Here is a 23,324-nt window from a genome sequence, read left to right on the forward strand (position 1 = left end):
TCTATAACCTCTAGTTCTTCCATTTCTTCCACCAACTGGATGACATAAGTACTTAAGTATTGTCATATTGGGACAGACCGAAGTTCCATCAAGCCCAGCATCCAGTTTCCAACAGTGGCCAATCCAGGTCACAAGTACCTGGCAAGATCCCAAAACAGTACAATACATTTTATGCTGCTTATTCTAGAAATAAGCAGTGGATTTTTCCCAAGTCTATTTTAATAATGGTCTATGGACTTTTCCTTTAGGAAGCCATCCAAACTTTGTTTAAACCCCACTAATTTAACTGCTTTTACTACATTTTCTGGCAATCAATTCCAGAGTTTAATTACACGTTGAGTGAAGAAATATTTTCTCTGATTCGTTTTAAATTTACTACTTTGTAGCTTCATCGCGTGCCTCCTAGTACTAATATTTTTGGAAGGAGTAAACAAGCGATTCACGTCTACCCGTTCCACTCCATTTATTATTTTATATACTTTTGTCATATCTCCCCTCTGCCATATTTTCTCCAAGCTGAAGAGCCCTAGCCGCTTTAGGGAAGTCGTCCCATCCCCTGGATCATTTTCGTCACCTTTCTCTGTACCTTTTCTAATTCCACTATATCTTTTCTGAGATGTGGTGATCAGAATTGAACACAATATTCGAGGTGCAGTTGTACCATGGAGCGATATAGAGGCATTATAGCGTCCTCATTTTTGTTTTCCATTCCTTTCCTAATAACACCTAACATTCTATTTGCTTTCTTAGCCACCGCAGTCATACCATGGAGCGATACAATGGCGTTATAAAGTCCCAATTTTTGTTTTCCATTTCTTTCCTAATAACACCTAACATTCTATTTGCTTTCTTAGCTGCCGCCACACACTGAGCAGAGGATTTCAACGTATCATCAACGATGACGCCTAGATCCCCTTCCTGGTCGGTGACTCCTAATGTGGAGCCTTGCATTATGTAGCTATAATTCTCCGAGGACAAGCAGGCTGCTTGTTCTCACGACTGGGTGACGTCCGCGGCAGCCCCCACCAACCGGAAATAAGCTTCGCGGGACGGTCAGCACGCAGGGCACGCCCACCGCGCATGCGCGGCCGTCTTCCCGCCCGTGCGCGACCGCTCCCGCCAGTTACTTTTTTTCCGCGACTGAGAGAGTTGTGTTTTCCCCTCTCTCTCGTTTCAGCCGCCGGATTTTTTCGACCGCGTTTACGCGGATCGTCGCTTTTGGCCTGTTCGGCCTCTTCTTCTTCTTCTTTCTCTTTTATTAAAAAAAAAAAAAAAAAAAGAATTTTGCGCGTGTGGAGCACGCGCTCCTTCTTTTCCCTCGCTTTCTAGCGGGGACGCCTCGTTGCGGCCTAGTGGCCGCTCGGTCGGTTACAATTTTCGTGGTGTGATTTTAGCCACCATTGCCGACTTTGACTTCGCCGACGCGATTTTTCCGTCGATGTCCTCGAAGGTCCCGAGTGGATTTAAAAAGTGTGGTCGCTGCGGCCGGCCGATCTCGCAGACCGACACCCACGCTTGGTGCCTCCAGTGCCTCGGGCCGGAGCACAATCTCAAGTCGTGCGTTTTGTGTCTCGGTCTCCGGAAACGGACTCAGGTTGCGAGGCAAGTTCTGCGGGACCGTCTTTTTGGAACTTGCGCCGGCCCCTCGACGTCGACCTCGACGGCATCGGTATCGAAGACCGGTTCTTCGGTACCGGTATCGATGCCCGAGACATCGGCACCGATGGCAGCGACCCCAGGAGAACAGGTCCCGTCGGCCCGCCGGTCCGCCGGCGAGAGTGGGGTAGAGAGACCGCGTGGGCAGTCGGCCCCGGTCACTCCCTCAACTCGTGAGCCACGGGACCGAACCCTGTCGGACCCGGTACCCCGAGACCGAGGGGGATCGACCTCCTCCTCCTCCATGCCCTCCGGCACCGGTGACGTGCACCGGAAAAAAGACAAGAAGCGCCGTCACCGGGAGCCCTCGGTGCACCCTGAAGAGGAGTCGACGCCGAAGCGTCATCGCAGAGAGGAGAGATCTCCGTCGGTGGTGGAGGTACCGACGCGTCGGGGTTCCGGCACCTCGGTGCCGTCTCCTGGCCCCCAGCAGCTTCCGGCACCGACACCCTTACCGGCCCCACCGCCTTTCCCGGCAGCGGGCCTGGACGAGTGCCTCAGAGCCATCCTTCCGGGGATCCTGGAAGGGCTGATGCGCCAGGCTGTGCCGGCGCCGGGGGTGCTTGCGCCCTCGGCGCCGATGACTGTGGCGCCGGCGAGCTCTAGCCCGGCGCCGGGGCAGTCGACACCGCCTCCGCTTGCGGTGCCGGTCTCGACAGCCACGCAGGTGGAGTCCCCGTCGACGTCGATGGAGGGAGCTCCGTCCCCGCCGGCGCGGGAGTCCACCGCTCGACGACACCGAGACCTCGGTGCCTCGACGTCGAGCCGGGCCCGGTACCGGACTCAGCTACATGAGCTAATGTCCGATACCGAGGACGAGGACTCGTGGGGGGAAGAGGAGGACCCGAGATATTTCTCCTCCGAGGAGTCTACAGGCCTTCCCTCGGACCCCACGCCGTCACCGGAGAGGAAGCTCTCACCTCCTGAGAGTCTCTCCTTTGCCTCCTTTGTGCGGGATATGTCTATAAGCATTCCCTTTCCCGTGGTCTCTGTGGAAGAGCCGAGGGCCGAGATGCTCGAGGTCCTCGACTATCCATCACCACCTAGAGAGTCCTCCACGGTACCGCTGCACAATGTCCTGAAGGAGACGCTGCTCCGGAACTGGGTGCGACCACTAACTAATCCCACCATTCCCAAGAAAGCAGAGTCCCAGTACAGGATCCACTCTGACCCAGAGCTCATGCGGCCCCAGTTGCCACATGACTCAGCGGTCGTGGATTCTGCTCTCAAGAGGGCACGGAGTTCGAGGGATACCGCCTCGGCGCCCCCGGGGCGGGAGTCTCGCACTCTGGACTCATTTGGGAGGAAGGCCTACCAATCCTCCATGCTCGTGACCCGCATCCAATCTTACCTGCTCTATATGAGCATCCACATGCGGACCAATGTGCAACAGCTGGCGGACCTGGTCGATAAGCTCCCGCCGGAGCAGTCCAGGCCTTATCAGGAGGTGGTCAGGCAGCTGAAGGCGTGCAGAAAGTTCCTGTCCAGGGGGATTTTTGACACCTGTGACGTGGCATCTCGTGCTGCGGCCCAAGGTATAGTGATGCGCAGGCTCTCATGGCTGCGTGCCTCTGACCTGGACAACCGCACCCAGCAGAGACTGGCTGACGTCCCTTGCCGGGGGGATAACATTTTCGGTGAGAAGGTCGAGCAGATGGTGGACCAACTGCATCAGCGGGAAACCGCTCTCGACAAGCTCTCCCACCGGGCGCCTTCAGCACCCGCCCCCACGGGTGGGCATTTTTCCCGGGCACGGCAGGCTGCACCCTATTCTTTTGCAAAGCGTAGGTACAACCAGCCGGCCCGAAGGCCTCGTCAGGCACAGGGACAGCCCCAGCGCGCTCGTTCTCGTCAACAGCGTGCGCCTAAGCAGCCCCCTGCGCCTCAACAGCAAAAGCCGGGGACGGGCTTTTGACTGGATCCACGGGAACATAGCCGCCCTACAAGTGTCCGTACCGGACGATCTGCCGGTCGGAGGGAGGTTAAAATTTTTTCACCAAAGGTGGCCTCTCATAACCTCCGACCAGTGGGTTCTCCAAATAGTGCGGTGCGGATACGCCCTGAATTTGGCCTCCCTGCCTACAAATTGTCCTCCGGGAGCTCAGTCTTTCAGCTCCCATCACAAGCAGGTACTTGCAGAGGAACTCTCCGCCCTTCTCAGCGCCAATGCGGTCGAGCCCGTACCACCCGGGCAGGAAGGGCAGGGATTCTATTCCAGGTACTTCCTTGTGGAAAAGAAAACAGGGGGGATGCGTCCCATCCTAGACCTGAGAGGCCTGAACAAATTCCTGGTCAAAGAAAAGTTCAGGATGCTTTCCTTGGGCACCCTTCTGCCAATGATTCAGAAAAACGATTGGCTATGTTCCCTGGATTTAAAGGACGCATACACTCACATCCCGATACTGCCAGCTCACAGGCAGTATCTCAGATTCCGACTGGGCGCACGGCACTTTCAGTATTGTGTGCTGCCCTTTGGGCTCGCCTCTGCCCCACGAGTGTTTACCAAGTGCCTCGTGGTGGTAGCGGCCTATCTACGCAAGCTGGGAGTGCACGTGTTCCCATATCTCGACGATTGGCTGGTCAAGAACACCTCGGAGGCAGGAGCCCTCCGGTCCATGCAGTGCACTATCCAACTTCTGGAGCTGCTGGGGTTTGTGATAAATTACCCAAAGTCCCATCTCCAGCCAACGCAGTCTCTGGAATTCATAGGAGCGCTGCTGAATTCCCAGACAGCTCAGGCCTACCTTCCCGAAGCGAGGGCCACCAATCTCTTGACCCTGGCTTCGCAGACCAGAGCGTCTCAGCAGATCACAGCTCGGCAGATGTTGAGACTTCTGGGTCATATGGCCTCCACAGTTCATGTGACTCCCATGGCTCGTCTTCACATGAGATCTGCTCAATGGACCCTAGCTTCCCAGTGGTTCCAGGCCACCGGGAATCTAGAAGATGTCATCCGCCTCTCCACCAGTTGCCGCACTTCACTGCTCTGGTGGACCATCCGGACCAATTTGACCCTGGGACGCCCATTCCAAATTCCGCAGCCCACGAAAGTGCTGACGACGGATGCATCTCGCCTGGGGTGGGGAGCCCATGTCGATGGGCTCCACACTCAGGGTCTGTGGTCCCTCCAGGAAAAGGATCTGCAGATCAACCTCCTGGAGCTCCGAGCGATCTGGAACGCACTGAAGGCTTTCAGAGATCGGCTGTCCTGTCAAATTATCCAAATTCGGACAGACAATCAGGTTGCAATGTATTACGTCAACAAGCAGGGGGGCACCGGATCTCGCCCCCTGTGCCAGTAGGCCGTCGGGATGTGGCGTTGGGCGTGTCGGTTCGGCATGCTCCTCCAAGCCACGTACCTGGCAGGCGTAAACAACAGTCTGGCCGACAGACTGAGCAGAGTCATGCAACCGCACGAGTGGTCGCTCCATGCCAGAGTGGTACGCAAGATCTTCCGAGCGTGGGGCACCCCCTCGGTGGACCTTTTCGCCTCTCAGACCAACCACAAGCTGCCTCTGTTCTGTTCCAGACTTCAGGCACACGGCAGGCTAGCGTCGGATGCCTTTCTCCTCCATTGGGGGACCGGCCTCCTGTATGCTTATCCTCCCATACCTTTGGTGGGGAAGACCTTACTGAAGCTCAAGCAAGACCGCGGCACCATGATTCTGATCGCGCCCTTTTGGCCCCGTCAGATCTGGTTCCCTCTTCTTCTGGAGTTGTCCTCCGAAGAACCGTGGAGATTGGAGTGTTTTCCGACTCTCATTTCGCAGAACGACGGAGCGTTGCTGCACCCCAACCTTCAGTCTCTGGCTCTCACGGCCTGGATGTTGAGGGCGTAGACTTCACTGCGTTGGGTCTGTCTGAGGGTGTCTCCCGGGTCTTGCTTGCCTCTAGGAAGGATTCCACTAAAAAGAGTTACTTTTTCAAGTGGAGGAGGTTTGTCGTGTGGTGTGAGAGCATGGCCCTAGAACCTCGTTCTTGCCCTGCACAGAACCTGCTTGAATACCTTCTGCACTTATCAGAGTCTGGCCTCAAGACCAACTCAGTAAGGAATCACCTTAGTGCGATTAGTGCTTACCATTATCGTGTGGAAGGAAAAGCCATCTCTGGAGAGCCTTTAGTCGTTCGATTCATGAGAGGCTTGCTTTTGTCAAAGCCCCCTATCAAGCCTCCTGTTGTGTCATGGGATCTCAACGTCGTCCTCACCCAGCTGATGAAACCTCCTTTTGAGCCACTGAATACCTGCCATCTGAAGTACTTGACCTGGAAGGTCATTTTCTTGGTGGCAGTTACTTCAGCTCGTAGGGTCAGTGAGCTTCAAGCCCTAGTAGCTCATGCTCCATATACCAAATTTCATCACAACAGAGTAGTGCTCCGCACCCACCCAAAGTTCCTGCCGAAGGTGGTGTCGGAGTTCCATCTTAACCAGTCAATTGTCTTGCCAACATTCTTCCCAAGGCCGCATACCCGCCCTGCTGAACGTCAGTTGCACACATTGGACTGCAAGAGAGCATTGGCCTTCTACTTGGAGCGGACACAGCCCAACAGACAGTCCGCCCAATTGTTTGTTTCTTTCGACCCTAACAGGCTAGGGGTCGCTGTCGGGAAACGCACCATCTCTAATTGGCTAGCAGATTGCATTTCCTTCACTTACGCCCAGGCTGGGCTGACTCTTGAGGGTCATGTCACGGCTCATAGTGTCAGAGCCATGGCAGCGTCAGTGGCCCACTTGAAGTCAGCCACTATTGAAGAGATCTGCAAGGCTGCGACGTGGTCATCTGTCCACACATTCACATCTCATTACTGCCTCCAGCAGGATACCCGACGCGACAGTCGGTTCGGGCAGTCGGTGCTGCAGAATCTGTTTGGGGTGTAAATCCAACTCCACCCTCCAGGACCCGAATTTATTCTGGTCAGGCTGCACTCTCAGTTAGTTGTTCTTCGTAGGTCAATTTCTGTTATACCCTCGCCGTTGCGAGGTTCAATTGACCTGGGTTCTTGTTTTGAGTGAGCCTGAGAGCTAGGGATACCCCAGTCGTGAGAACAAGCAGCCTGCTTGTCCTCGGAGAAAGGGTATGATACATACCTGTAGCAGTTGTTCTCCGAGGACAGCAGGCTGATTGTTCTCACCTTCCCTCCCTCCTCCCCTTTGGAGTTGTGTGTTTCATATTTTTTGCTAGTCATTCAACTGGCGGGAGCGGTCGCGCACGGGCGGGAAGACGGCCGCGCATGCGCGGTGGGCGTGCCCTGCGTGCTGACCGTCCCGCGAAGCTTATTTCCGGTTGGTGGGGGCTGCCGCGGACGTCACCCAGTCGTGAGAACAATCAGCCTGCTGTCCTCGGAGAACAACTGCTACAGGTATGTATCATACCCTTTCCAGTTCCTGTTTCCAATATGCATCACTTTGCACTTGCTCACATTAAACGTCATCTGCCATTTAGGTGCCTAGTCTCCCAGACTCTTAAGGTCATCTTGTAATTTTTCTCAATCCTGTGATTTAACAACTTTGAATAACTTTGTGTCATCATCAAATGTAATTACCTCACTAGTTACTCCCATCTCTATATCATTTATAAATATGTTTAAAAGCAGCAGTCCCAGCACAGACCCCTTGGAAACCCCACTATCTACCCTTCTCCATTGAGAATACTGACCATTTAACCCTACTCTCTGTTTGCTATCTTTTAACCAGTTTTAAATCCACAATAGAACACTATCTCCTATCCCATGATTCTCCAGTTTCCTCTGGAGTCTTTCATGAGGTACTTTGTCAAATGCCTTTTGAAAATCCAGATACACAATATTGACCGGCTCGCCTTTATCCACATGTTTGTTCACCCCTTCAAAGAAATGTAATAGATTGGTGAGGCAAGTTCCCTTCACTAAATCCATCTTTTTGCCTAGAGACTCTGACAAATGATTTTACCTGGTGTCATAACAACATCATGTTGTATCAATCTGGTGTGACCTGGTATAGGAGAGATAACATCATGGAATTCCTCAAACATGGCTAACACTTCATATTTTTGGGCCTGGGTCAGACTCTTATTAGACTCCACCTGACCACTATTTTTTTTATCTCTCCTAATTGAGGCCTCAAATCATCCTCCCTGTCCTCAGCTAAGGCTGCCAATAAGACTACTTTTTCTTTCCATGATTTCAGAAGATTGATATGGTACATCTGTACCCATCCTCTATTGTTCTTTACCTTATAACTCACTTTGTTTAACTGATCTATCACAGTTACTGGCTGTTTCCATCGAGCTGTGAATTTATGTGGGGAGGAGGGAATAAGCACTAAAGCTTTCTGCTCTACCTCGAATTCTCTATCCTTACTGTCCCAACCATAGTAAGGTTTTGCTTTCTCTTGGCTCTTAGCTAGATTCTGCTGAGCTATACTAGAGTCCTTCTGTAGCTTATTCTTCAAGCCTACCAGATAGGATATAACATTTTGGGGCTCTGGTATTCTGCTCTCCCGTTTCTCTTTCACCACATCTAATAGACCTCTAAGGAATCCTTCATAAAATAGGGACTTATCCGCAGAAACATTTGTTCCTTCTTTTTAGCAGCATAAGATACAAAGGGCAGCAATTGATCCAAATTCCTTATTTCCCCTTGAGTTCCCTTTCTTAGCATATCCTTAAGAGATTGATTGAATCTTTCCACTATGTTTAATTCCAAACGTATTGTAGCAATTTAAAAGATTCTAGCATTAGAACGTTGAAGAAAGAATTTATTACTGCTGTTGCAATTTTTTATAGGTGAGTTAAGTTCCACGTTTTTTTGGTTTTTAATTCCAAAAGTATCCCATAAGTGTTTTAAGTGACTGACTTAAAGTTAGTCCCTTGGTCTGTCAAGACTTCCCTAGGGAAGCCTATATGACAAAACAGCCCTATAAGCTGCCCTGCTATAACCCTTGCTGAGGTAGACCTAAGGTGAAAAGCTCAGAGAAGCCTAGTGGCATAATTAATAACAACTAGCATGTGTTTGTGTCCCCTGTTGCTGTGATCAGTGGACCCAACGATGTCCATCCCCAGTTTTGAGACTGGTTCCTCTTTTATGGGTAGGGGAATCAATGGGACTTTGATCACTTGAACCCTGGAAGTTCGATGGTAAGGACCACAAGAAGTACAATGATTCTGCACCTCTTTATATATCCCGGGCCAATAAAATCACTGTAGAATTTGTCTTAGCATGGCCTCCATCCCTTTATGACTTGCCTTGGATGTGCTTGGCTCAGGCGTAGTATTATGGATCAGAAGGCTTTCAGGCTTATTTTCGAAAGAGAAGGGTGCCCATCTTTCAACACAAATCGGGAGATGTCGGCATAATCGAAAGCCGATTTTTGGCATCCTCAACTGCTTTCTGTCACGGGGACGACCAAAGTTCACGGGAGCATGTCGGAAGCATAGCGAAGGCGGGACTGGGGCGTGCCTAACACATGGGCATCCTCGACCAATAATGGAAAAAAGAAGGGCGTCCCTGACGAGCACTTGGGCGACTTTACTTGGTCCATTTTTTTTTTACGACCAAGCCTCAAAAAGGTGCCCGAATGAACCACATGACCACCGGAGGGAATCAGGGATGACCTTCCCTTTCTACCCCAGTGGTCACCAACCCCCTCCCACTCTAAAAAAAAACTTTTTAAATATTTTTTGCCAGCCTCAAATATCATACCCAGCTCCATCACAGCAGTATGCAGGTCCGTGGAGCAGTTTTTGTGGGTGCAGTGCACTTCAGGCAGGCGGACCCAGGCCCATCCCCCCCACCTGTTACAATTGTGGTGGTAAATGTGAGCCCTCCAAAACCCACTGTACCTACATATAGGTGCCCCCCTTCACCCCTTAGGGTTATGGTAGTGGTGTACAGTTGTGGGGAGTGGGTTTTGGGGGGGGGCTCAGCACACAAGGTAAGGGAGCTGTGCACCTGGGAGCAATTTGTGAAGTCCACTGCAGTGCCCCCTAGGGTGCCCGAGGGGGACCAGTGCACTACAAATGCTGGGTCCTCCCACGACCAATTGCCTTGGATTTTGCCGGGTTTGAGATCGCCGGCATTTTTTTCCATTATTGCTGAAAAACAAAACCGGCCATCTCAAACCCGGCGAACACTGGCATTTGGCCGGGCCAAACCATATTATCGAAAGAAAAGATGGCCGGACATCTTCTTCCATAATACGGTTATGGCCAGCTGTTGCGCCGCTGCCAAAATAGAGCGCCGGCGACGTTCGATTATGCCCCTCCACGGTACCTAAGCTGTGGAGGGGTATCTGTGGTGCAAATAGGAGATGACAACAGCTGTTATTTAGTATAGTGTGTCAAGCTATGGGTGCACATAATTGTGGAGAGCACATCAAACTAAAACATAAATATACTCCCTAAGTCCCTCCCACTTGTTCATCAATAATGCATGAGAGTTATTTTAAATATGCAGTTGTGATGACGCAATTCCTTTTGACTTTCACGTTGCATTGTAAGCAGTGCTCTGTTCCGGTTAATTTGCTGCAGTAAGTGTTTGATTCTGTTCCATTTCTTCCCTTTAGCTTTTCCCTCTTATGTTTTATAGGTATTTTAGAGATGACGATTGATTCTTTGTGCTGTACTTTCTGTCAGTTTTGACACGCTTGGGTTAATTTTAACTCCAGTGCTGAGCTTTGCATTGCATGATTTGCATTGACGACAAGCCTAAATGTTTTCCCGTTGTTAGTGATTTTAAACTTTTTATGCCTTTTCAGTCCTCTTATACGAATTTCCAAGACAGTAGCTCTCTTGTTTATATATTTTTAAGTTACAGCTGCAAAATTTTAACTCAATATGCATGCATTTTTCTTCTTTTTTTTATATACTTTTTTCTGTTCCTTGTATCACTGCAGTATCCAATGCTGTCTAGTTTGATAGTTTTTCAGCATTTGATTTATGTAACATGAGCGCATTTATGTTTTTATTGGAAGTGCTCTCCACAGTCGTGTGCACACATTGCTTGACACTATGCTAATTAACAGCTGTTGTCATCTTCTATTTGCACCATAGATACACCACAGGTTAGTTACCATAGGCTATATTATATATTTTTTTTCTTCTCCCTTTTTTTTTTGTATTCCCCTTTTTGCCCTGTACTTGTTTTGACACCCCTTTTTAACAGATGGTTGGTTTATTATAAGTTCAGGTACTGCTCTGGATATTCTAATGGTTGCTATTGTACCTGATCAGTTCTCAGATAGACAGATAGATAGATAGATAGATAGATGTTCCATTTGTTTATTCCTTTTTATTGTCATTTATATTGTTATTGTCTTAATGTTTTAATCAGTGCATTTTTTTCTAGCAAAAAAGTTGTCGGCACTCAAATGTTAAGCCACCTTTCAGGGTGGGTTGATCACTGAGGGACCCACCCCATAATAGCCAGGCCCCCTGCAACCAGTCGCAGAATCTATAATGAGGTAGAATTTGTGTGTCGAGCCTAAGCTCTTTCATTAAAACTTAGGGTCCATAGGTCAATTTTAGCAGACAATTGAAAAGGTGCCAGTACTCAGTACCCCCAAGTACCCCCTCAGAAAAAGCCCTGGTTTTAATATACTAGTGTATATATATATATCTTGATGAACTCTTGTATGTATATGTGATATGTTTTTGATTTTTTTTTTTAATTTTAGATTTTTTTTGTACAGAGAGTTGTGACCCCTGAGGCAGGCGGCCATTTCCACCGAAACATGGGCCCGTGTCAGGTCTCTACTCTAGTGTTTGGTTTAATAAAGACTGTTTTGGTTCTCACTCCCTGTTTGGAAGTCATTGAGTCGACCTCCAATTCATCTGTTGTATATTGGATATATCGTGGGGATTTCTTCCTGTTTATTTCTTGTTGTGTGTTCACCAGGGACAGCAACCTCTCCCACCTATGATTCCCATCTCAAGTTACCTGATGCAGTGTAAAATCAAGGGATTATGCCTGTTTCAGGGAAGAAGTACTGCCTTCCCCCACCAGGCCACGTTTCCATTAAATATAACAAATACAGCTTAGCTTATACTCCCCAATTAAGGGGTAGTTATCAAACTGCATTTGAGCACTAACCAGCATTATTTACTTCTACTACTAATCATCATTTCTGTAGCGCTACAAGACATACGCACCATTGTACACATTATATGCTGGTACTTTCTCTGTCTCTAATGGGCTCACAATCTAAGTTTTTGTACCTTGGACAATGGAGGGTTAAGAGACTTGCTCAGTTCAGTGTTAATCAAACCCAGTTCCCAGGATCTTAGTCCACTGCACTAACTATTAGCCTACGCCTCCACTCCTGCTTCTTAACGTGTGTTAAAGAGCTCTCAATGCCAGTCATGGTGCTTATAAAGCAGCCATTACTATGTAAATACTGTAATGCGACTTCAGGTGAGCATCAGGTGGACACTGCAAGCCGTGTTATGTAGTTTACCATCCAGGAACATTGGGCTACCAAGCCACAGGCTGATGCTCCTGGGCTACATGTTAAAGGGGCTGGCACCTGAAAGAAATAGTAGTAGTCAGAGCATCCCCTCTCATAATCTAATAACCCCCTCTAGCAACCCCTCCACCCACACACACACACACACACACACACTCCAACCAGACTTCCCCAATCTGAAGAGGTCCCTAGCAACCAACCCCCCACCCGGATGTTTCTCTTCCCCCACTGCTAGACCCCACCCTTGAGGCCCCCACCCCTCACCTTCCCTCCTGAAGGCTCCCTGGGTCCACCTTGGTCAAATCCCTATGGTATGGGCAGGAGCGATCCCCAGTCACTACTGTTCTTGCTGGTACCATCATTCAAAATGGCATGAGCAATTCCTAGCAGTAGTCTCATGGTATTATCACTAGGGTGCATGTTCTTTAAAATACCTGCCCTTTCCACTAGGGACCAGGGAGGGTGGGGTTCTGCCATTGGGGGAGAGGAAACCTCTAGGTGTGGTGGGGGGGGGGAGGTTGGTCTCTGTGGGGGACCGTTTGGGTTGGGGTATCTGATTAAAGGGTCGCTATGGGGAGGCTTTGATTTGGAGGAGCACTAGAGGAGGCTATTGCCTTGGAGGGAAGCACTCTGGCCATTACTATTTCTTCTGGGTGCTGGTCCCCTTTAACATGCCGGTTAAATAATGATCATTAATCATAGGAGTCAGCAACCTGCAATACTGATATATCACAGGTTGGTGACTCCCATGGTAAATCAAGGTATGGTAAAAGCCTCCCATTTACCTCACCTTGATAACTTCTCACCTAAATCGCTAGAACAATTTGTTTACCATTGATCAGTACAACTAAAACACAAACAGAAGTTTTTTGTTGGAATAGAGACAGGACTAAGCCAACATTAATATTTATTAATGTTCTTACCAGTGGTTTTGAACTCTTTGTTCGCTGGCAAGGATTATAGTACAAAGATTCCTATGGTTAAAAGCTCCCTCGGCCTCCAGCAAACTGTAACAGAATCCTTCCCCTCCCCTTTTAACTCAACACATTACCCTCACAGCTTACCCCCCCCCCCCCCCCCCGAAAACATGCAAATCTCACAAAGTAGTATCCAAAGTAACAAATAAAGAGTCCAGTGCCGAATGTGTTGTATATGGGCCTCGGTCCCTTCCCTTCAGTGATGCATGGAATCTCTGGGGTTTTAACTGCACACCTTTCTTGATCAAGGCAGCACACATGTTTATCCTTGCCTTCCAAGAACAGTATCAGTGTTCTAAATTCACAGCTTAACCTGATTGATAAAATAGAAGGGAATTTTACGGTTCACAACTAATCCAGAGCAAAGTAAGTGGAGTGGAAGCAGGGCTGGTACAGTCAATAGAAAGCTTGTTCCTCAGCTTGGCCCTGCCTTACTTGGACCTCATTCCCTCCCTTTCAGTGATGCATGGAAGCTCTTGGTCTTTGAATCTGCCCTGTTTTAGTTCTCCTTTACTGTTGTTTGTTTAGAATCCTTATGTCTTTAATTTGCCGTATCATCACTTTCTTCTCTTTTAGCTGTGTGGAGCTGATTGTAATAGAGCAGATGAATAAATACAAGGCTCGTCTCAAAGATATCAGCAGCCTGGAGTTTGCTGAAAACAAAGCAAAGAGCAGGCTATCCCTTATCCGCAGGTCTATGGTAAGAAACAGTTTCTGAGATGCTCACAATTCAATAAGCAGTATCTTTTAACTCTTAATTAAATAACTTTATTTTATAATGTTCAGTGTAAAAATTATGTTCTTTTTGAGCTGCTTTCTTGCTCCATTCCTATATTTTCCTCTCCTTTCCAGTGCCCTTGCCCACCGCTAGCTGATCTGTCTAATCTCTCTGCCCCCTCTGTTGCACTAAACATTAATGTCTATTCCAGGGTTGCTCAGTATTTGTGTGGCTTGGCAATCTGACAGTGAATTTGCACAGGCAATAGTCAACAGGTCTAAAAGGCACCAAAAACAGCACTGCAGCAAAAATCTTCTGAAATCACATCCCACATACTATTAAGCTTATTTTCAAAAGAGATCGCCGGCCATCTTCCGACACAAATTGGGAGATGGCCGGCTATCTCCTGATCCCGGCCAAATCGGTATAATCGAAAGCCGATTTTGGCCAGCCCCAACTGCTTTTTCGTCGCGGTGCCAGCCAACCTTCAAGGGAGGGTACAGAAGGGGGGGCAGGGTGAGGGTGGGACGGGGGCATGGTTACATGTGGGTACCCCCCTTCACTCCTTAGGGCTATGGTAATGGTGTAGAGTTGTGGGGAGTGGGTTTTGGGAGGGATATGGGGGGCTCAGCATTTTTAACAGCACTTAACAAGCAATAATGACCACTAATTGGCAATAATTAGAATTTACACGCGTAACTCACTAAGGTCCTTGTTTACCAAGGTGCGTTAGCGTTCATTAGTGCATGCTAAAAGTTAGTGCACACTAACTGTGTAGGTGCCCACAATATTCCTATGGGCGCCTACACAGCACGCGCTAATGAACACTAGCATACCTTTGTAAACAGGGCCTTTAGCGTATTCTATAATGCGCAGTGCCTAAATTTAATGTGAGGAGCCAAAAAGGGGTGTGGTTATGGGTGGGGAAATCGGCATTCTCTGTGGACAAGCAGGCCTATCCTCAAAAGTGGGTAACTCAGGCCCGTTGCCTGGTCCAGAACTTATGACCTTATCGACCTGCCAACCAGAAACACCACAAAATCTGTACAGTCATACCTAAATCTCCACTACCCAAGCAACAAAGTACTCAAATACAAATCCACCTATGCATCCAGCTTTTCCTACTTAAGCGCACAACTGTGGAACGCACTGCCAAAAGCAGTAAAAACTACGTTCGACCACCTTAATTTCCGGAAAGCACTAAAGACAGAACTGTTCAGAAGAGCATACCCCACCGAACCAACATAAAATACCGGACACTTGCAACACAATGTAACCAAGGACCGTAATGGACATTACCTGACTCTTTCTCCCCTCTCCCTCTCTAAGTTCCCCCAGTTGTACATACCTTACATGTACCTCATTCTACCACAATTCACTTTGTATTCATTCAAACCATGTATTTGTTCAGACCGAAATCGGCTAACGCTGATAACGGTAATATGTAAGCCACATTGAGCCTGCAAAAAAGTGGGAAAATGTGGTATACAAATGCAACAAATAAAATAAAAATGATAAGCATAAGAAGAGCTTTGCAGAGCACGAGATAGTGCCTTGCCGCTCGTCGTGTGAATTTGATCACCTCGCACTTTTACCGCGGGGTGAGGAGAGGGTGTACTTTTTTCACCATCTCTACACTTGCTCGGTCTAAGAGCGTCTTTTGTGCCTCCAGTGTGTTTTTCTTCGCCTTTTTGGTGGTCCTTCCGTTCGCGGAATATTGTTTTACCTTTTCCTTTATTTTCTTAGTTTTTTTACCAATTTGTAAGTTTCCTTAAATTTTCATTGTCACAAGGCCGCTCTTGGGCCTTCGCCTCCGTCAGGTTCACTCCCTATTTTTTTCTCAGGTGCCTCGCTTTTCCCTGGCACCATTGCTACTTTTAATTTAGCCAACGAAGCTTTCTCATCTATGTCCACTAAAGTTCCCAGTGGCTTCAAGCACTGTACCCGGTGGAATCAGATGATCTCTGGAACAGACACCCATTCTTAGTGTCTCCAGTGTTTAGGGCCCGACTATAGCCGAACAAACTGCACCTTTGTCTTCATATGAAGAAAAAGACCTAACTTTCCAGAGTGGATCAACGCGAGAAACTTTTTGGAGCCAAGTCTGGTTCCTTGGCGTCGGCATCAGCATCAACTTTGAGCATCACACCAGCATTGGGAGCATTGGTAAGCATGGCTGCTGCTAGACCTGCAAACACTGGGAGTAGTGGTGCATTCAGTGGGTCTCCACCTGTCTCTAGGCCTACTGCTATGCAGAGCCACCGGGACCGTCCATCGTCAGACCCGACTCAGAGGCAACATGAGGATTCCATATCATCCTCATTGGCACCGAGCAGCCTCAATGACAAGCTTCGGGCAAAAGCCAAGAAACATCGTCATCGTTCCCCCTCTACACATAGTGCCGGGAGTTCCAGGGCGTCAGGGGATTCAGCACCCGAGAAGTGTCAGTTCCGGAAGGACCGCTCTCCCTCCATACATGAGGTACCGATGCACTCTTCTACCAGCAGCCACAAGCCGGCTCCGGTATCATCCCCGATAGTCCTGCAACCTGTCTCTCAACCGGAGCCCCAGCTTTTCCCGATGTCAGCCCTTGATGAGCACATCTGAGCCTTGCTTCCTGAGTGGCTTGATGGCCTTATGCAGCAGTGTGCATCGGCACCAGAGGTGCTTGCGCCTACCCTACCTCCCGTTGCAGCCTCACATGCCTGTGGTACGGCCTCTGACACCAGTACTGCATGTGGCGGTCAACCAAGCCAGGACCCCCTCAACGTCGGTGGAGGAAGCTTCATCGGACTTGACACAGGAACCAACTCCTCGATGCCATTCTCAAGGACATGGTTCCTCTGCATCGAGGCAGGCTTGGTCTCGACCCTTGCTTGGAGAGTTTTATCTGACACCAATGAGGAGCGCTCATGGGAATCAAACGAAGATCCCAGGTACTTTTCCTCAAGTTCTATGGGATACTCTCTGAACCCTCCCCTCCACCTGAAAGGAAAAAATCTCCCCCGGAGAGCCTTTTATTTCCATTTTTTGTAAATGGAAGTGGAGGACGAGCCCAGGGCCGAGATGCTTGAGGTCCTAGACTACACGTCTCCTCCTAGTGAGACTGTGACTGTCCCTCTCCACGAGGTACTCCAGAAAGTCCTCATTAGAAATTGGGAATCCCCTTTGTCAGTGCTGGTACTACCCAAGAAGATCGATTCCATGTACCAGATCCACAGCACACCTGGATTTGATAAGCCTCAGTTGCCTCACAATTCCGTGGTGGTGGAATCCACTCTCAAAAGAGCCAGGAATTCCATGGAATGTGTCTCTGTGACCCCAGGTAGAGAAGCTAGAACCCTAGATTCTTTTGGGAGAAAGATGTTTTAGGTCTCAATGCTTATCTCTCAAATATAATCCTACCAGCTCTTCATGAGCGTTTACTTGTGAAATTCGGTGCATAAGTTGTTGGACCTGGCTGAGAATCTCCCTCCGGAGCAGGCTGAATCACTTCGTCAGTTGGTCAAGCAGCAGAAGGCATGGCAAAAATACTTGGCCAGGGGCACTTACGACACCTTCAACGTGGCATCCAGGATCGCTGCATAGAGTATAGCAATGGTCAGACTGTCTTGGGTGCGTGTTTCTGACTTGGAACATTCTGTTCAGCAGCAGCAGTTGACAGATACCCCATGCTGGGGATAACCTTTTTGGAGAGAAGGTTGAGGAGGTCACTGACCAAATCAAAAACATACTGATACCATCCCTTCTCTCTCCCACCGGGCACCGTCTGCATCTACCTCCTCAACTAGGATGACTTTTGGCAAGCCAAGGAGTCCCTATTACTATCATTATGTTACTATCAGAGGCGTAGGTACAATCTCTCGGTTTGCCAGCCTGCTCAGGCTCAGCCCAAGCGCGCTCATTCATGTCAGCAGTGTGCACCTAAAGCAAAGTAAGGGATGAGCTTTTGACTGGCTCCAGCAGAGCATAGTCGCAGTAAAAGTGTCCATCCCAGATGACTTGCCGATCGGGGGAAGGCTGAAATTTTTCAAGTAAGGTGGCTCTTTATCACCTCCGACCGGTGGGGTTTTTTTTTTGTTACATTTGTACCCCGCGCTTTCCCACTCATGGCAGGCTCAATGTAGCTTACATGGGGCAATGGAGGGTTAAGTGACTTGCCTAGAGTCACAAGGAGCTGCCTATGCCTGAAGTGGGAATCAAACTCAGTTCCTCAGTTCCCCAGGACCAAAGTCCAGCACCCTAACCACTAGGCCACTCCTCCACTCCAGATACGTCCTCAATTGGTATCAGAATCCTTCATATTGCCCACCAAGAGCTTATTCATTCAGCTCTCAGCACAGGCAGGTACTTGCAGAGGAACTCTCAGCCCTTCTAAAGGCCCACACGGTCAAGCCCTTTCCACTGGAGGAGAAAGGGCAGAGATTCTATTCCAGGTACTTCCTTGTGCAAAAGAAAACAGAGCATTGAGGCACTGAAATCATCAGTGACCTCAAAGTACCCCTGACATGAGAGAAGCTCACCCTCCTTATCATTGGAATTGGTGTGTCAGCCCCTGAAGAGCCTAAGACCCAGTCCCTGATACACTTCAAGTATTTCTGAAGAATATGACAACACTGAATGAGTCCCAGTTTTTGTCAGTGACGGCCCTCAAGAAGCATCTCATGGACAGATTCGAAGTATGCATGGAGCACTTCTTTTCAAGGCAAGACGCTATGGTTTTGAGAGCATTGATGCTGAGGCTTGAGGCAGTACAGCCCATCCTTAAAGTCTGTGGGCTGCCTGCATTGACACTGAGGCCTCAAAGGGCATCAGGGTCAGTGCACACTGTGCCGGTGTGGATCTCCAGTCCTTTGGGAGAAGAAGCTTCCCTGACACACTGGAGGTCCTCAATGCCAGGGCAACCCAAGCCCAGGACTGACCAGGCTGTCAGTTGTTTGAGGCAGGCAGAGACTGAAATGTCTCCAGGGGAGTATTTCCATGAGTCAGATTTGGAGCATTCCTGGATATCTGGAGAAGATACAGAGGTCCTTTGGTCTTCCTTCAAATCCCTCCCCACCACTAAAGAGATAGAAATCTCCCCTGAGGAGCTCGCCTTCATTTATTTTATATGGGAGATGGCCAAGTCCATCCCATTTGAGTTGGAAACTGAGGATGAGCCCAGAGCACAAATACTGGATATACTCTATATGATAATGTGTGCTCCGGCAGGGTGTGGAGTCCTCAAAAACCACACAGACGGCAGTGCAAAGGTCAAAAGGAAATGCTTTATTCAGTACCACATGAAAAATAAACGTGCCTATTCCTCAACAGGTTTCTCACTTTTAATAAGTCTGTCAAACACAGTCCTGGGCACGTGGTCCCTGACAGGTTCCATACTTCAGTATACAGTCACTTCTTAACTCTGATGTTCAAGGACACTTCTCCTACCTCCTTGACTTGACCTGCTAATAATTGCACGATTCTGTGAATCCTCCACACTCAGGTTCCTACTTGCTTGCTCATTTAGAAACCTCTGTCTCGGGGCCTCATGCTTGCTTTTCCTCCTTGAAACCTGTTTATTGGGACCTCACTGATCTTTTCAGTCTCAGGGCTTTTAACACCCTCCTGCCTGAGCTGTGCCCCTCTGACTCAGCCTTTTCCTCGGCAGACTAGCACCACCTGCTGCAAGGGGACTGAACTGCACCCATGAGGGAGTGTTTCCTGCCCCTATGTCACTCCGTCCCTCACATTCCAGAAGCTCAGCTCAGCTCCCACATAGCTGTTTACCAGCTCTTAATGAGCAAGCACTTGCAGAACATTGTGCGCAGTATGATGGAGTACAGAAAATACCAGTGGCCTTGATTTCCTTCTTGGCAAAACTCATGAAAGCTGTGGTTACCATACAGCTAACTGTTTGAGGTTAGACTGCTGTTAAGTAAAGGAAAGAAGATTCTCATTATGCAGTTTGACCTCTCCAGTGGCTTTGATTTAGTAGAACATGATTTGTTGTTAAATATACTGAATGGTATTGTTATAATGGGCAATGTTTTGAACTGGTTTAGGGGCTTCCTTACCATAAGGTCTTATATGATTAAGATAAATGGTACCTTTTCTGATAAATGGTCAACGAATATAGGTGTTCCTCAGGGGTCTTCATTCTCTCCTATTTTATTTAATGTTCTTATGTCTTCTTTGGTTGTTGAATTGGAAAATGCAGAATTTTGAGCGCTCATAAATGCTGATGATATTACTGTTTTAATCTCTGCTTCTTCCAATGTATCAGAGATTAATCAAATATTGAGAGCTGTATTTCTTTAATTGCATCCTAGATGGCTAATACTCATTTAAAGTTGAATAGTGATAAAACAAAATTTCTTCTTAGTTTCTTATTTTTTTTTTTGTTATATTTGTATCCCGCGCTTTCCCACTCATGGCAGGCTCAATGCGGCGGGCAATGGAGGGTTAAGTGACTTGCCCAGAGTCACAAGGAGCTGCCTGTGCCGGGAATCGAACTCAGTTCCTTAGTTCCCCAGGACCAAAGTCCACCACTCTAACCACTAGGTCACTCCTCCACAGATAATATTACTCAAGAGCATGCTTTTGTTGTAAATAATTTGTTTTATAATTTGGAATCCTCTTTGAAGATTTCAGGCATTGTTTTAGATCAAAAGTTAACAATTTAGGCACAGGTCAATCATCTTGTAAAAAGTAGGTTTTGGCTAATGCATAATCTTAGAAGAATTTGTAAATATGTTTACCAGGATTGGGTTAGATTGGTGGTGCACCTATTGCCAAAACTGGATTACTGTAATAGTGTATATTTGGGCTGCTCAAAACACCTATTAAGTAAATTACATACTGTGCAAAATACTGTTTTTCGATTGATTCATTCACTAAATAAGTTTGACAGAATTACACCCTGGTATATTCAATTACATTGGCTGCCAGCTGAGGCTAGGATTGGATTTAAATTGTACTGTTTTGTATTTAAGATCATCCGTGGCCTAGCCCCATCCTGTTTATGTCATTTTATCAACTTTTTTCACTCTAAATGTGGGAATTGCAACCAAGTTCCCTTGGTGTGGGACCTAATGTCACTGACTGGGTTAAAAGCTGGTTAAATGGAAGGAGACAGAGGGTAGTGGTAAATGGAGCTTGCTCTGAGGAAAGAGATGTTATCAGTGGTGTGCCACAGGGATTGGTCCTTGGGCTGGCCCTATTTAACATCTTTGTGAGTGATATTGCAGAAGGTTTGTCTCTTTGCAGAGGATACCAAACTCTGTAATAGGGTGGACACCCCGAGGGTGTGGATGGCATGACAAAGGATCTGGTGAAGCTTGAAAAATGGTCTGAAAATTGGCAACTAAGATTTAATGCTAAGAAATGTAGGGTCATGCACTTGGGTTACAATAATCCAAGGGAATGGTACAGTATAGGGGGTGAAGTGATTCTGTGTTCAGAAGAAGAGCAGGACTTGGGGGTGATTGTTTCCGGAGACCTTAAGGTGGCCAAGCAGGTAGAAAAGGTGATGGTCAAAGCCAGAGGAATGCTTGGGTGCATAAGGAAAGGGATGACCAGCAGGGAAAAATAGGTGATAGTGCCCTTGTATAAGTCTCTGATAAGGCCTCATTTGGAGTATTTCGTGCAATTCTGGAAACCACACCTATGGAAAGATGTAAACAGGATGGAGTTGGTCCAGAGGGCGGCTACCAAATTGGTAAACGGTCTCTGTCATAAAACATATAGGGACAGGCTTATGGACCTCAACACGTATACTCTGGAAGAGAGGCGGGAGAGAGGGGATATTATAGAAACATTTAAATACCTCAGTGTCATTAATGTACATGAGGTGAGCCTTTTTCAAATGAAGGAAAACTCTGGAATGAAAGGGCATAGGATGAAGTTAAGAGGAAATAGGCTTAGGAGGAATCTGAGAAAATACTATTTCATGGAAAGAGTGGTGGATGTATGTAATGGCCTCCCAGTGGAGGTCGTGAAGACAAGGATTGTGTCAGAATTTAAGAAAGCATGGGACTGGCATGTGGAATCCCTTAGGAAAAGGAGGAACTAGTGGTTCTCCGAGGACAAGTAGGCTGCTTGTTCTCACATGTGGGTTGACGTCCGCGTCGGCCCAGGAATCGGCATTTTGCAAACAAAAAATTAAAAAAGGTTTTGCCAGTCTGTCTTGGTGCGCGTGCACCGCACATGCGCGGACCGATTTCCCGCACATCGCATGAGCGCGTCTCCCTCAGTTTTCTTTTTCCGCGTTGAGGTATGGTAGGTTTTTTCTCTCCGTTCCTCTCAGCCAGGAAAAGAGTCTTTGCAAATTTTTCCGCCTTTGGTTCTAATTTTTTCTTTATTATTGTCAGTTAAAAAAAAAAAAGAAATCCCGTAGGTCTTTTAGATTCTTCACTTTTCAAGTTTCCTTTGTTTTTTCGACGCGCTGGTCGGGTTATTCCCTTATTTTTTGTGCCTTTTTTCTTTTAACAGGCACAATCGTGTCTTTTGATTTCGCGAAGCCGTTTTCCTTCCATGTCTGTCGAAGACACCCAGCTGCTTCAAACGTTGTACTCGGCGCAATACCGGACCATCTCAGGTACCAATAACCATGCCTGGTATATCCAGTTCCTTGGGCCGGACCATAGCCCAGCGCTTGTAGTCTGTGTCTTCATATGAAGAAACGGAACCCCAAGCGTCCGAGAAGCCCAACGAAAAAGCTTTTGGGGCTTAGTCCGGTCCTTGGACGTCAGCATCGACATCGGTACCGAGGTTGGCGGCGTCAACATCGACATAGAGGGAAGCATTTACGTCGGGAGCAGAGGTAATGGCTGCTGAAAGACCAATTCGCGCTGGGAGCACTGAGGCATCGAGTGGGTCTTCACCTGCCTCGAGGCCTCCTGTTATGTAGGCCCCGGGACCGACCTTCATCGGACCTGGCCCAAGGTGGCGTGAGGATTCCACATCCTCATCAGTACGAGGAGTCTCGATGACAGGCATCGACGTGAAGGTGAAGAAGCACCATCTCCTCGACACACAGTGCTGGGAGCTCCGGGGCCGTCAACGGATTCAGCACCCGAGAAGCGTCGGCACCGAGAGGATCCCTCCTCTATTCAGGAGGTGCCGATGCGTCGGTCTTCTGGCAGCCCAGTACCTGCTCCCAAGCCTCGACAGATTCTGCCACCGGCTCATTTACCGACCCCGCAGCCTTGTCCGACGGTGGATCTCGACGAGCGCATTAGGGCCCTGCTTCCAGAGCTTCTGGAAGGATTGCAGCACCAGTCTGCTTCAGTGTCAGGGATGCTTGCGCCTTCCGTACCATCTGCTGCAGCAGCATCTGGCCCTTCACCTATGATTAGGTCCCCGACCTCGGTGCCGCCTGCGGCATCGGTGCCGGATGCCACCCAGGTCGACTGCCCTTCGACATTGGTGGAGGAAGTTTCACCACATTCCAGGTGGGCGACGACTTCTCAGCACCGCCATCGAGTCGCTCCTCAGCATGGAGGCAGGCTCAGTTTCGGACTGCTCTGAGGGATGTCTTGTCCGATACTGAAGA

General features: G+C 48.4%; 1 protein-coding gene across 1 annotated transcript in view; it reads left to right on the forward strand.

The window, feature by feature from the left end:
• Positions 1 to 23,324, forward strand: part of MYO9A (myosin IXA) — a 980,547-nt gene that overhangs the window by 937,632 nt on the left and 19,591 nt on the right. The window contains 1 exon segment of the mRNA XM_030187859.1: positions 13,648 to 13,771. Within this exon segment, the coding sequence (XP_030043719.1) occupies positions 13,648 to 13,771 (124 nt within the window).

Source organism: Microcaecilia unicolor, chromosome 1, assembly GCF_901765095.1.
Source record: "Microcaecilia unicolor chromosome 1, aMicUni1.1, whole genome shotgun sequence".
NCBI classification, from domain to species: Eukaryota; Metazoa; Chordata; class Amphibia; order Gymnophiona; family Siphonopidae; genus Microcaecilia; species Microcaecilia unicolor.